The 15,492-nt window shown below is 38.6% G+C and overlaps 1 protein-coding gene across 4 annotated transcripts in view; it reads left to right on the top strand.

The window, feature by feature from the left end:
• The window catches only part of LDB3 (LIM domain binding 3), a 107,452-nt gene that overhangs the window by 34,691 nt on the left and 57,269 nt on the right, over positions 1 to 15,492 (top strand). For all 4 annotated transcript variants that reach the window (XM_031062528.1, XM_031062513.1, XM_031062517.1 and 1 more), the window contains exon 3: positions 9,023 to 9,098. In XM_031062528.1, coding sequence (XP_030918388.1) covers positions 9,023 to 9,098 — 76 coding nt within the window. The remainder of the gene's footprint in view (positions 1 to 9,022; positions 9,099 to 15,492) is intronic.

The raw sequence follows: 15,492 nt of genomic DNA, 5'->3' as shown, positions 1-15,492 counted from the left end.
AGAAAAAAAGGAAGTGTTAAGAGCCCCCATTCATACTTGCCTGCCTAAACAATGGGATTCTGTGATTTCCTTTATGACCTTAGTTTTAATTCAAGTAGCACCTGCACTGTTCAAGGCACACTAACATAGACGTTCCATGAATGTTCAGTGCTGGCCTGAGTAGAGTTCTCCATGTGGCAGCCGTGGCTTCAGGAATTTGTGGATGTCAAGTGTTTTTGGACAACTGCCTTCCCTAAACTCCCTCTTTGATTTGTTCTTATCACCTCAACCATGCTATGTTTTCACATAAACCCACAACATTAGACTGGAAGTCTCACCAGTTATGCCAGAGGTTTGATCAGGCAGCCAGAACTTGGTAGTGGCTTGAGCTGCATTGTCTGGCTGCTGATTTTTCTAGAGTCTGCTGTGTGCCTCTCTTTGCTGTTTCTGGGAATCAAAAAGATGCAGACAGGCAAGTGCTGGGAAGTTGAGGTATTTGGACCATGCCTGGAGGAAGGGACCTGTGATCCAGTGATGTGGCAATGTCTGGGACCCTCCAGACTAGCACTGCTTCATTAAGTTTCAAAGACAAAGTACATCTAGGAAGTGAATTCTTTTTTGCTGAAGAAAAGAACAGGAGTGAGAGGAGAAGAAAAGAAGTGTCTTTGGCAGTGTGCATTATTACTCAGCAGAACTCCCATGAGGCATTCAGGGAAACCAGGCTCATATTCTAAAGTGTTACATACCTCTATAGATACAGCTTATTCCTTAGAAACCTGCATTGCTGTAAGTGTACTGGGAGAGGATTGATGCTGGTTCTGCTGCACTATGCTGTGGAAAGCTATGATCATACTCTATAATGGCCTGGGTTGGGGTGGAAAAAAGACATTGCTTTGCTTTTAGTCTTTTTGTGACCTCCTGGAGTTCAGTTCTCAGTCATTTTTCAGTATCAGTTTCTAATCAGTTACTTGAGCTACACAGCTGCCCTCAGGCATTTTAATTCTAGGCCAGTCAAAGTTCATCTTTAATTGTCTGTCTGTCCCACAGATATTAGGCCATAAACATTGGGTCGTGCAATATTCAGTTCACAGTGAAAAACAAAATGCATGCAAAGTCTATTTTTATTTCATACAAATGGGTTTCTTTCTTAAATGCACAGTAAATACAAGAGAGCAGCTTTATTTGTCAACATGTTTCACTGGAGCATCCACATAATAACTCAAGTAATCTGATCAGCCTCCTTGGAAAGGATTCACCAAATGTACTGGCTTAGTTTTGGAAAGTGCTGTAACATGAGTGTGCCTCATTCTGCTGGCACAAACATTCCTGTGTCACTCTAAGGCTCCACTTTGGCGTCACTCTGTGCTGCTGGAGAGGAGCTGGGGAGGTGGAGACTTCTGTGCAGGGTGCACATTGACAAAACTTCCCCCTTCCAGGGCATGCCAGTGATGCTACCCTTTGATTTCAGACAGTCACAATCGCTGTCTTTTGCTGGAAAATCATAGGCTAAATAATTCTTTTCTCTACTGAAAGGGAAAGTGTCAGAGGTGAGGCTATGAGAGACTTACGGTAAATATTTAATAGCTTTCCTTTTTTGTGCAGCACCAAAAGATGGCTGATCCTGCAGTATTTATTTCAGGCCTACTATAAATAAAGCATGTGGTGACAGCAAACTGCAAGCAAGGGGAGCACAGTGGTTATTGTGAACTGCGTTCTTTTGTCTGATGCTGGGTTTAGTAACCAATTCTGTGCATATTTTAGGTCTGCTGATGGGTACATTTAAATCAGAACCAGAATAGGGCTGTATTTATGCTCAGAAGAATTAAAAGATGGTATCTGCTCCAGTTTAGGGTAAATCAGAACTATATATACAATATTGATGAAAGCATGGTCTGAGCTAGTTGGACTATTCAAAATATTAAGCAAATTAGTAGAAAAAAAACCACTAATGGATATGACATGCCATACTAGTTAGCTTATTTTGCTTACACCTGTGACCGCAGAACTTCTAAGTCATCTGCCACCAATTGCCATTTTTTCCTTCCTTCTGGTGGCTCTGTATGCTTAAAGCATTAAAAAAGACACATCCCGCTACTGGGTTAAGGAAGATACACTGTAATACTGTAATACTGAGGGAGTTGGTCCTCCATCACTCTGTGAAATAGAGGTGACACCCATTGTGTGCCCAGTTGCCTCTGTATGCAGATTTGAGAGGACAGTAGGATTTGTTTACAGATGTCAGGCTATCATTGGGACAGGACTGTGAGCTGCTCTCTCTGAGTAGTAACATTTAGTGCTGCTATTTCCATGGAAAATGAAATAAAGTATCAATGTCAGTCACTGGAATAAATACAAATATATTCCTTACATGAGCAGTTTAATTTAGTGGATTGCTATTTACACTCGCTGCATAAAGTGTCCTTGTTAGTTTTAGAAAAGAGCTTGGAAACTGTGGATATATGCCAAGGCTTTAAAGGGCAGTGAAGTTTTCATTGCAGCAAGATTCTGCTTAGGGATTAGAACTGTTCTCAGAGTGCACATCACTTTTTTTCCCCCCTCCAATACCAGCTTAGAGGTGAGTTTAAAATTCATCGTTTTATGTGAGAAATATTTTCTGGATTCCCTAAAGATAATCTCCATGTGAATTCTTTCACATATTGTATTTCACTCACCATGGAAAGGTCAAGATGGGTACCATGGGCCCATCTCACTGAAGTCAGTGGGCTGACACAGCTTAGTAAATAAACATGGCAGTTATATTCTTTCAGACAAACAGTTCCTGCCTGCTTTCTGCAAGGAGCAAGTAGACACGTTAGCCAAAATGTTACAATAGACAGCAAGGTCACAGTCTGTTCAGGCTGGGACCTTTTCCTGTTAATGCTGATTAGCTTAAGCACAGTCATGGAAAAATGTAAATTACACACTTAGAGGTAATTGGAATGGATGAAAAAGTATTTTTGAGAAGTGGAATGAGGAGTTTTTAATTAGGTAAAACACTGAGGCTTTACTAGATAAGTCTTGTAAACGTTATTTGTGTCTATGAGTTTTTGGTTTCCTTTGGATCCTTTTCACCATGGTGTTTCTTGCCCATCAACCCCTGTAAAAGCTGTCTGCCCTAATTTTTTGTTTCTCCAACAAACTCTTAATTATTGGCAACCCATTGTTTCTTGCAGTGATAACCAAGGTGTGTTTAGCCTGGCTGTTGGGCAGCTCTTGGTGTCTGTGTTGTCCCTGGCTGGTGGCTGCTGGAGCACATCGGTGCTGAGCACTGGGCACATTTTTTCTGATGATCTTAAATGAACAAGTATTTTCATTATTTATATGTTTACCTTCAGTAGATTTTTAGCATCTCTCAGTAATTATAAATAATCAATCTAATTATTAAATCATTAATAATTAATAATTATGCCAAACTTTAGGTTCCAAGTGAGCTGCTGTATCTGAAGTTTTTATGCTGTAAAGCCTTGATCCCTGTGGTAAATCTGACTGCATTTCAGCCTCTTGTTTCTGATTCTGAACTGACATTGTCTATAACTAGACAATGCAAATTCTGCAATTAACCAATTTATGTGAGAGTAGTGGCTTCCTATTTATGATCCATACCAATTTAGGTATTTCTGAATATTTCAAGAGTGTTGTGGGTTTGTCTGCACTGGGCTGCACATAAATTTGATATAAATTAACGTATTTCTTCAACAGTGTTAATGGCAATATATATCTCCGTACAAATTCAACCCATGACAGCATAAACAAGTTTTGTAATTAAATTAAATTTCCTTGGTTGGAATGCACATTTTTTTATGGCTTACCCAAGTTTTCAATAGTGATGTGTAGAGGAAATTTTTGGAAATGGTTTAAAAACAGTGCAAAGACAGGAAGAAGGAGACAGAGAAATAACCTGCCTGAGTAAAGACGTCTGCACTCCTTGGAGGTTAAAGGTGTCCACACTCCTTGGAGCTTGCTGTGTGTATTGGGTGAGTGCCAGGCATGTGCTCAGCATTCATGCTTGGTACACTGTGGGTAGCTGTCACCCCCAGCGCAGAGCTGCAGGGATACTGGATAGCCTCCCTCTTTGCCCATGGAAGCTGCTGGGATGGAGGAATTTTAGGGTCAGTACCAAGTCAATTAAGAGCAGATGGAGGCATTGGCAGCCAGTGGCTCCATTCAGGAGGGAACAAGCTGGAGGGCAGAATGTGGAGCAGTTCAGGAAAGGAGGGATTTTCCACAGCAGGGGAGGAGTTAGGAGGATACAACAGGGACTGTGTAGATGCCAGAGAAGTAGAGAGGGTCAAAGAGAGATCAGGAGAGCCTTGGAAGAATCTCATCTTTTCACATACTGGCTTCAGTTTGCTTTCTTTCCTCCCTTTCACAAAAATCTCCAAGGCTTCTTCCTTTTCACTTTCCCTTTCTATCCCTTAATGTTTGTGGTTGCCTCTGACTCAGATTCCTTCTAAGGGAAAATAGGTATTACATACTTCCAAACAACTTTTTTATTGGATAGCTGCTCCCTTTTGGGCTGATGCCCTCTATGCCTAACAAGCTTTTGTCCTTATGGCATTGTGGGCGTGAACATTAGGCCTGGAAAGTGTAATTGCCCAACTTGCAATCTGAGTGCTGCATAATGCAGAGAAATAATTAATGGATCAGTCATCCAACCAAATGCTAATATTTGCATTTGCCATTGATATATAGAGAGCAAAAGCGCTGGTGGGAGTATTTTTCAATTTTATTGCAGGCTGAGATGATACCCTGAGAGAGGGAAAGTAGGTCGGATCCTAGACCCAGAGTGATCACAGTTGTATTTGAAGTACTGTGAAGTGTTCAGGGCTTTGTCTTTGTGATTCTCATTGCAGTCACTAAGAGTGACAATGAGAAGTCAGTAAGAGTGCTTGCTGATGTCCCAGGCAGGGCATAGGGAATTACACCACAGTATCATAGGATTCAAGATTTTCTGTGCAAGACTTAGAAACAAGCAGCAGCTTTTGTTTGGCTGCCTAATTCACTGGTTAGCTGAAAATTTAACTGGCACATTCATATCTTAGCACTTATTAAATGGGCACCTCAAGTTGATAACCATAAGTAATACTTTATCTTTTTACATCTCTCCCTGACACTCCCATCATCATTCCCAGCAAATTTTCAGGAATATTAGTGCATTAAAATGCATACATATATATATATACACATATACACACATATATATGTGTATCAGAAGCCCTATTCCACATGTGGTGATAGTTAAAGTATGCAAAATTTCTAACTCTAATCTGGTTTATTGCCTTTTCATGCACTTGATGCCTTTTCATTTTCTGGTAGTTGAAATACTAGGATACAATTATTAAGATATTCAAGAAGTGCTAAATAAGTGCTCATGTGTCATAAAATGACAAATGAAAAAGCATACTGTAAAAGAGAAATGTTGATTTTAGTTGTCCTGAGAATTAGTAAAGATAGACATTGACTGGTGAAGATATGAAATAGAAAAAAAGCCCCATGAAGATGAAAAAGAGCTATAATCTTAGATCGTGTCACCTCTTTTCAAATACAATATTGTGCTCCCCTGAGGATGCAATTTAAACTGATAGTGCATCACAGAACTCCTTTGCAGCCTTTTCTTAGGCAGGCAGTTGACTTAGGCAGCAGTTGCACTCCTCAGTGCAGTTGACTTGTAATAAACCTTTGTTGTGAGTATAAAAATACCAGGATTGAAGTCAAGTGCTCTTCAATTAAAGACCTGTTTAGGTGGGAACAAGTAGAAATTCTGGCAGTCATTTGAGCAGTGCTATCAAAATTGAACTGCTTTCAAAACTACTTCCATCTTGGTTTTGAACTTCACTAAAAAACAGAACCAGCGCTGAGGGAGAAAAGAGATGTGGAAATGAGAAGAGTTTAGAAAAATACCAGAATTATGTATTTGGTCATCTTAGAACTATTCTAGGTTTTCATTTTGAAATGAGATTTTTGTTTCCATCTTTAACTTGGAAAATGTAGAAGAAAATGTCTAAAAGTTGAAACCTAATTAAATGCATAAGAAAAAGAATCCTGATGAAAAATTTCAACATCAAGTCTAAAATTATCACAATCATCTGTGAAATTTGGGCTTTCACCCTTCTCACAGCCTTACTGAGCAGGTACACCATCAAGTGTTTGGAATAAAATAATTTTGCAATCAGTGGATTAAAATGTAAACCTGGACACATATGTTCACTACAGCACCATCATCACTTGAAAAGCAAACTTCTGTTGCTGCACGATTTGATCCATCTAGCAAGAGAGGGAGGAAAAAAAGAATGTTCTGAACTTGCAGATGTTTTTCCTGGAGGAGTAATGACTCTTATGTAAATAATCACTTTATTCTGCAAGCACATACAATTTCATTCCACAAATTGATTTCACCTCTTCTGCCTTTTTCTCTGGTGCAAACCTCTGCTAGATCTAGCAAGCCTCATTATTCTCTCTTTAAATATCAAAGCTATAAACATCCAAGTCAGAGCTGTGTAGGAACGTCGTTTTCAAGCAACATCTTGAAATCTCCAAGTTGGTGTCAAATGCAAATCTTGGCTAACACTGTGAATGTATTTTATCACTAATGTGGAAGAAATGCAGTTTTTTAGCATCATCTTCTGTGGGCAGGTAATGAGAGAGGAAAAACTAAACATACTATAACCATCAGAAATTATGAAATAGTCTGGGAGATAAATTATTTTGCTGCAATACAACTGTTTTCCAGTTGAGCATCAAACATGCAGTGTGTGGTTGTTTGCTCAACCTCTGTACATGGCAAACCACATTTACAGTGCTGAGCAACTCTGGCACTAAAATCCATCATCAGTGAGCAGAGCAGGGGGGCACTTAACATGGTGTGCCCAGCGCCACCAATGTCACCTCACGGAGATAACTGGATGTGCTCAGATATTACAGTAATGGAAAGAGGAGCAGAATCATCCCCTAAATCTTTGTGCGTTCGTAAACTGCCGCTGTCAGTTTTCAGCTACCCTGTGTTATGAGCTACCGTTGATTTTTTTCTCTTTTTTGCTGTCTTTCATGATTCATGCGCATGTCTCATAAATACGATTTATCGTTTCTCTTTTTAAGCTAAAATGGTTGAAGGAAGAGTATGGCATTCATTCCTGAGGGAAGATGACTTGCCTGAGGAAAGTTTGTTTTAGGCAGTTAGTGAGTAGCTCTTATTCTTAGAACTGGAAGGTATCTATTTCTCAGATAATTATATCTTGGGAGTATATTGTGATATATTTCAGCTGTGAGTATGAATTACAGTTTTCTAGCCCATTGTTTCAGGAATATTTTGTCGGTGAATTTCACAGGTTAATTACACATTGTTCAACAAAATGTTAGTTTTCATTGTTTCCTCAGACTGCATTCATTTTCATAGTACCTGCTTTTAAGGTAGGCATCTGTTACATCACCTTTGTTTTTAGCTCTCAAAGTAGCAAAATTTCCTTACCTTCTAAGTGGAAATCTTCCAGTTCCTGTAAGGATTACTCCTTTCTCCTAGGTGGTCTTTTTTTGTGTGTTCACTACTGCTTATGGAAAAAATGTTAAGTGTGGTAGGTAAAGTTAAACCCAGAGCTCAGTGTGAAGCTGGGTATTAGTGCAGGGATTGCCACTGGGGATGAGCCCTGTTCCTGTTGAGCTCAGCTTTCCCTCTCTGATAGATGCCCCTGGTAAGTATTTCAGAGGAAAGTGCAGCACAGCCCTCAGTAAGGAAATAATGAACCTAACACAGAAGGTCTTTTGAGCTGGGCTGTGAAAAATGAGAGTCTGTATATTTACTTATTATACCCAGTCTAAAGCAGCTCTTGGGGCTTTTTCTTGTTAAGTGTAACTGTTTGATCCCTTCTGATACTCTGCTCTTCTCATCGTCTCAATGATGTCTTGTAACAATGAGTTTCACCTCAGGTTAATCAAGTTCTCTGGAAAAAGATGTTTTCCTTTATCAATTTTATATGTGTTGTCTTTTCAATTTCATTCAATGTCCACAAGAGTAGTTTTATTTCCCTTTTTCTACCATTCATTATTTTCTAAACCTCTGCAATATCTTCCCTTTTTCATCTCCTGTCTAAAGCAAACAATTCCAAATGGCTTAACTGCTTCTACTTGATTTGTAAGCTTTTAAGTATTTTTATTTAATTTCTGTACCTGTCCTAATTTTGAAATGTACTTTTTAAAGACTAGAATTTGAGGCATAAGCCTAATCTGTAGGTTGGAAATGGGATATTACTTGTATAACTCTGATTCTTTTGACTCTTTTTGGTTTTAGTTTCCTTTTCTCTGGGGATCCCATATGTACTGGAACAATTTCAGGGGAACTTCCACCACTAGGCAGATTCTCACAACACCTCCCACAGCTACATCTTCACTTACCTGGAACAGTAGAAGTGCTTCAGATGGCATGTGGCACTGTGCTTTCTTTGTTATTCCACTGAAAGGGCACACTGTTTGTTTTCAAAGCATTTTTGGACTTTTTAAATTATCAAGGACATATATTTGTCAAATACACGTGAAAGACAGGCACCTGGAATGGCTAATTCAGTAGTGTTCTGCTCATTGTGAAACTCAGTTGTCTGAAGTAAAGCCATGTTTCTTCCTGAAGAGAGGCTTAAGTAATTGCAGTTGTAGCTTTACAGTTTAAGGTATTAAATAATAGTCTTTTGAGGAATTATCTTGAGATGCCTCAGCGCTAAAGTTTAGTCCCTGCATTTTAAAACACCTTTAAGTCTCTTTTTCCAGAATGCTGCCCAAACTTGAATTTATCTAGTTGAATTTATCTGACTTTCCCATGAAAATGCAGTTTGTCACAAGTATAGGAAAACAGATGATCTCCCAAGTAAGAGGTTGCTTCCATAACTGGTGGATTTTCATCATTCAGAGAAGCTTTCTCAAACTTTTTCTCTCATTTAATACCTTTGTAAATGAGGATGTAGGACAGAAAAAGTCTAGACTACGCTTAACTTTCAGTCCTGATGTAGCAGCTTTTTGGCTTGAAATCTCTTTTATTTTCTTTTTTTTTTTTTATCCACAGATCTAAACGTCCAGTGCCAGTTTCAACCACAGCTCCCAGAATTGACTCTCCCAGGGCTGTAATTCCTCATCAGAAGGTAAGTGACATGTTTCTCCTCAGCCAGAGTGAATACCATTTCTGCCTGCTGTGGTGAAGGTAAATATCTATTACAGGAAATAGCTTCTGCCTGCCCCAAATAATTAAAGGTTGAATGAATGCACAGGCAGCAAAACTGCTGCAAGGCAATGTATTAGTGATCTGTATTTTGCTAATTTCTGATTAGCAGGACCAAAGCATCCAGCTATCCTCTGATGTGATTTGGTCTAACCAATTCTGAGCAACTGTTTTCATCTAAGCTACAAGAAGCCACTAAAGCTTCTCAAAAATCTACATTTGCTTTAGTAGATTGTTGGGGAGAACCATTAGACTGTGCCTCAGTCTATCCAAATCCTAGCTGCAACTGAAATGACACTGATTTGAAAAGAGGACATGAGGGCGTTTGAAACCTTGCATCATATAGTGTTTTTATCATAGTATTCAGAAGACCTCAGAATAAAAAATAAAGAGGATAAGTCCATTTAATGAATAACAGCAAGTGGCAGAGGAAATGAATGGCTTGGTATCCATTGTCAAACCACACGTCTTTCATAAAATAAATGTTCATTTTAGAATAAACACTGGCTGTACCTGGCAACTCATCTTCTGTATCTTTGGAGACACTGAGGAGCCGGGGTACCTGAAAGATGGTGCATATATCCCTAGGCTCAGGCTCTGGGCAGGACATTTGTATTGCTGATGCATTTGATTAGATAAATGGACAGGAGCTAAAGTTTCCATTGCTGCAACTTATCCCTGCTGTCTGTGCCAGTTTCACCCCTAGCATGCATATAAATTAAAAACACTGAAGACCAAAATACATGGGGAATCAGATGATTTTCTACTGGTTTTGACAGTTCCAACATCCATAGATGAATTCTAAGTAATTTTTATAAACTCTGTGCTTTTCAAATTCAGAGCACAGATAGTAACAATATCCCTGAAACTGCTGCAAATAGGTTCAAAATAGCAGAAGAGAATGAACCTGGAGGGAATAATTTGCTTCAGTTTTGTTTTGTGAAATTTTAAATTAACCTCACTGACCATTTATTAGTTGAGACAGAAACTGTTTTTTCAGACTGGATCTTGTAAACATTTTTGGCAAGGGAAGGTGAAATTAAGAATTGATCTTGCTCAGAGTTGTTTCGTTTATATCATGATGTTATAAAAAGTTATTTTGGAGGAACTTATTGGAATAGTCACCGAACAGTACTGTGAAATTCCTAGAACAAAAGCCATGAATCATTATTTTGGTTAAACTGGTGTTTGACTGCACCAGCAAAGTAACAGGAACAGGAAGGGAAAGGAGTTCTCATTTTCCCAGGTCAGTGTTCAAGGCAGTGAGTAGATGTGTCTCATCAGAGTTATTCACCAACATGAGATTGACACCTACCTTTTGGGGCATTATAACACCTGCACAGGTATGAAAATTTTGTCTCCTTCCTCCATAGGCACATAAAACTCTTATATATGGGACTTTCATGACTCTTTTAGATGCATTTTAGGTGCATTTCTTCCTTGCCAATTGTCAGTTTTAAAATTGCTGATATAGGTTTTCAAAGCTGTTTACCACAGAAAATACTTTTTTCCCTTAACTATCTACTGTATAGAAAAGTTAACTTTACACACAGCAGGGGTTTCTTGAAGGTCCTAAAAAGACCCCTTGGCATGAAAGCCATAAAGACAGTGTACATTTCCTATTCTAGTCCTTCAGAGAGAGATAAGGATCAAGAGACTCAACCCATTTTCAGAAGCTTGCTGTCTTATGTTTGAGAATTCTGTGCAAGGTGCTCAGGAAAGGTTTGTAGGAGCTGCTGGAGGCAGCCTTTTCTGAGCCAGCTGCAGGCAGTACCAGCAGCTGGAGAAGAGAATTAGTGGAACCTTTCTAGAGAAAAGGGTGGCATCCAGGGGAAGGTATGGTGGGAAATACGTTATCTTGCAGTATTCAGGAAGATCTTAGGTGTAGAGTCTTTCACCCAGGGGAAGAGTAACATCAGAGTGCTGGACTCTTTGCCAGTCAAGAGGAGTGACACTTGTGTCACTTGTCTACGCTAATAGTAAGTTTTAAGTGAAGAATTCTTCTCTAGGGGTTGTTTGGAAGGAAAAAAGGCATTGAGCTCTCAGAGAAGTCTCAAAATCTGGAATAAAGATACTTTACTGATAGAGGCAGTGTAATGCTGATTTGGCATTAAAAAACACACTTTAAAACCAAGGTTTCTTTGCTTGTCCCTTTATTATTTCTAGTAACAAGTATCACTGTAGAAATGAAGAATTCTGTGACACACAGGCAAAAGTCACCTCCACACCTCTGCTTGACAGTGTTTAGACTGATGGTTTACATGAAATAAATTTGATGGTATTTTTTAAAAATCAGCAAAAGACTGCATTACAAGACAGTCGTGACAGTGCCATCCTCATACATCACGAGAAGCTTTCCTCACCCTTCTCTGGTTAAGGTTAAGGTGTGGCAACGTCAGCTAAACAATCTGCATGTGCAACTTCAGTGTCTAGTTAAAACCATAAATCCTCTTGTACATTGTTGCTGATCTGATTGCAGCTTCCACTAATTTTCAAGCATGCACTTCTTTCACTGTTCACTATTTTTTTTGTTTTATTTTTGTTTTAGGGAAACAAGCATACTTTTTTCACAAAGATCAGTCATTCTTTCACAAAGCTCATCAATGTTATAGATGATACAGGTTCTGCAACCATCAGTATGTAGGGCTATTATTGGAAATAAGGTTTGATTGCTTTTCAGTTTCACGGTATCTGACATAAATCTCAAACTAGAAACAATTTTCATTTAGTTTAGTTAAATATTTTTGATTTAGTGAAGTCTTTTGCACAGGTGGGGCATAGCTGGAAGAAAGGGCATAGTTAATGTTGAAAGCATTCAGATAACAGTAAAAGTAAGTTTGAGTCCAAGGATTTAAACTAAGCCATCAATCAGTCACTGAACTCATTGACTGCAGCTCTTCAGAGGGGACACAACACAAGTGAAGATTCAGCTAGTGCAGTTCAAAACATTCAAGCTGGTGTTTTAGGGCTAAGCATGGCTTTAACATTTGTTCATTTGCATGAAGGTATTGTTAGCCTTGTTAATTCTAATAATATGGCTGTGTGTTGTGCTTTCTGTGAAACACTACTGACTTATTTTGAAGTCCCAGTGAGCATCTTGTCATACTTACGATTTGTTTCCTGCCAAATTTGGGAACCTGTGTGTCTAAGAGGAAATAGATGGAGATGACTGACTTTTTAAGTAGAGTATAGGATGGAGAAGCTGGCTCAACCAAAAGCAGTTCGATCATGTCATTGAGCGTCATTCAGTGCCATGGTGCCTCGATTCCCTTTATCCTCTAAACAATTTAAAGCAACAGTTGCTTCTTGAGCATGTTGGGTAGTCAAAAGCACTGGTATACTGTTAAAATTTTTCTCCCTGAAGTGCAAGAGGTGAGTAATGACTGTAGGGTCACAGCAATAGATAAATAGAGAATGATATGTCAAAGGGAGAGGACCTGCAAAACCTGCTATTGTATCTCCCGATCTAAATTTATTTCTCACTTCCCTGATACATAAGAAGGAACATTTGCCTTTCATAGAAATTGGATTTTTATAAACAAACAATAATATTTCAGAATGGAAATTGAGCTGATTCCTAGCTTCCTTCTATTTCAAAAGGTATGAGACTCCTCTACATTTCTCAGTTTGAAGCTCATTCTCTGACGTTACACAGTTTTCCTCCCGCAGCAAGGGACTGCTGCACGATCCTGCATGTTCCTGAAGGGAAGCCCATTGCTCAGTGTCAGAGCCTCCTCTCCTGGTCAGCTGGAGGGGTAGCATTAGGCTCCCAGTGCTGGAAATGTCAGCTTGCTTTTTCAGCCACTGAAACAGAATAGGATGGGAGGTGGGGAACAGGGGAACGTTTGTTATTGTTGGCTGCATTTCATGTGATGCAATGCTGAAAGCTCAGTGCTGCTGCTCAGTATTAGACATTTGCCCTTCACAGTCTGAAATTCTGCACTGATCTGATTTTGACACTGAACTGGAGACAAAAAATAATTCTACAATATTCTCCCAGGAATAAACTGAATCAGAGGTTTTTTGGTTAGTTAGTAAGGGGAAGAGCTAAATATCCTGATGAGGGGGCAGTAATTATTTAGAAGTACAGCCTCTCCCTTAGACACTTCCTGTTTCATCCATTTTTTCCACCACAACACAGGAAAAACAACTACCCTAAAACTATCCAAAATATGAACTCAAGATGGAGATTGCTAACCTGGCACTGCTGGGCTCTTAAGAATTCTAATGCTGATTTGCCAGTATGATGGTATTCCAGCTAGAGATCGTTTAAGGAGTAAAACCAGAACTCCATTTGTGCCAAAAGGGACCAAAAGCATCGGCCATCATTTTTTATGGCTGCCCTGTAATTTTCCCTTTGCCTATTGTTACTGTCCAGTAACACCAAGACTATGAAAATGCATTAGGGATAAGGAAATAATGTGGCATTTCTCTCATTAGCAGTTGAAACTGATGCTTTACAGTCAGCTCTCCTTGCATGTCCTTTTATTTTGGGGTGTAGGAAGAAACCCACAGTTAACTAAAAGCCACAGTGTTTTCAGGGTAACAAATAAATATAACTCCAGCATATCCTTTTACTTCTCTATTACATCTGTGTTTATTTTTTATTTAATAATCGTTTTGTCCCTCTGTGCTGGCATGTAAAAATGGTTTGCCCAAGTGATTACTTAATTTTTGAACATATACGTGCCTCTTTTTGAACACATTTTTAGAGAGAAGCCCTGTTTTCTGTTTATTTAATGATATCCAGAAGCTTTCAATAGGCCACTGGAAGGGATTGTTGTTTACTGTGTTCAGTGTCAGGGTATAATAACCAAAGTATGTATTGCAAATATATTTATTTTAAAAGGCATGGTCTGAAAATGCTTTTAGGATTATCTGTTTCTACAGCCTCAGGCAGCTATTAATGCCAGCTAAAATCTCTTCCTGTTTATCACTAAGAAAAATTATCTTAGTTAATTTTATCTGCCTTACATTTTTGATTCAACATGTCTTAAATGTGCTTAATGTTATGATTACTTATATCCTTAGACCTTTAGGGGTTTTTTCAATAAATTTTAATTAATCAAGGCATATTATCTTGATTTTTTTTTTCAAATGTATGCTCCCTAAATTTATACATGCAATATAGAAAAATCCCAAAGGGCAATAAAAATATTTTTCTCGTGAACCATAGTATCAAAATTAGTAAATTACATTAATGATAACCAATACTAGCAAAAGCATAGCATCAGAGGCCAAATTATTCTCAGAACTGTATTTCATGTGAGGAGTTAAAGATGATGATTGCATTGCCAATGAATGAGGCAAAACATCACTTCAGGCCACCACCTGCTCTTGAACTGGCTATCCTTGAGGCAGGATTGTGGGCTCCTCTTAACTGTGAGCATTTTTCATTTTTGGAATAACCTCTTATTTTGGTTTCACTAAGGTGCATTTATAGTGAATAATTTGTGAAACTCAAGTGTTGGACTGTGTTTTTCTAGGATGAGTTTTTGGTAGATTGTTTTGAACCTAGGATGAGTTTTTGGTAGATTGTTCTGAGCACCAGCACAGACTTCTATGGGTATAGGTATTGTAGGAGAGATTCCTTTGGGTAAGGCAATACCTGCTGCTGTCCCAGTTAGGAATATTGTGTGGGAGAGAACTGTAGGATCACACACACCCCTACATTCTCAAGCACAAATTCCCTCTAGTGGAAATGAAGCAGCAATGATCAGCATAGGAGCAGCCTGTCTGTGGAGCAGTACCTATTTTCATGTCCTGTTGGTATCTCTGCTAACCCTGCTGCATGGCCTGATCAGCATGAACCAGAGCCCAGGAAAGCAGTGCATCATTTCCATAACCTCAAGTGCACTCATAGACAACAGAATGGTGTGCTTTAGAATCATTGTGTCTTTATAATAATAGCATTGACTTCTATGGTTATACATGATCTAAAATTATTCTTACCTAAGAATGTTTATTTTTTTTAATTTCTTAATTATTCTAGAAATTAATGGACAGTGTTGCCTTAATATAAGATTATTGCTGTGAGGTTGACTAGTAGCAACTGCTCTCTTAATGTTAAGCTTTATTTGTTGATTTCAACTAAAACCTAGTAAAAAAATGCCTGAGTTGGTTTTGCTTCTCTTATTTTGAAACAATGCATTTCTTTGTTGAAAATCTTCCCTGAAAGTTTGAATGCTTTGGTCCCAATCTATTTATTGCTAGTTTATGACTATGTTTACAGCATTAATTGCAAATGTTATTTTTGCATGTGTTCTATGATTGCTCTTTTCTTTTTTTCTTTTCTTGGCCTGCATGTTTGCTACTAC

This window comes from Geospiza fortis, unplaced genomic scaffold (genome assembly GCF_000277835.1).
Source record: "Geospiza fortis unplaced genomic scaffold, GeoFor_1.0 scaffold130, whole genome shotgun sequence".
NCBI classification, from domain to species: Eukaryota; Metazoa; Chordata; class Aves; order Passeriformes; family Thraupidae; genus Geospiza; species Geospiza fortis.
The sequence above is the reverse complement of the archived record's forward strand: the minus strand, read 5'-3'. Positions and strand labels throughout refer to the sequence as shown.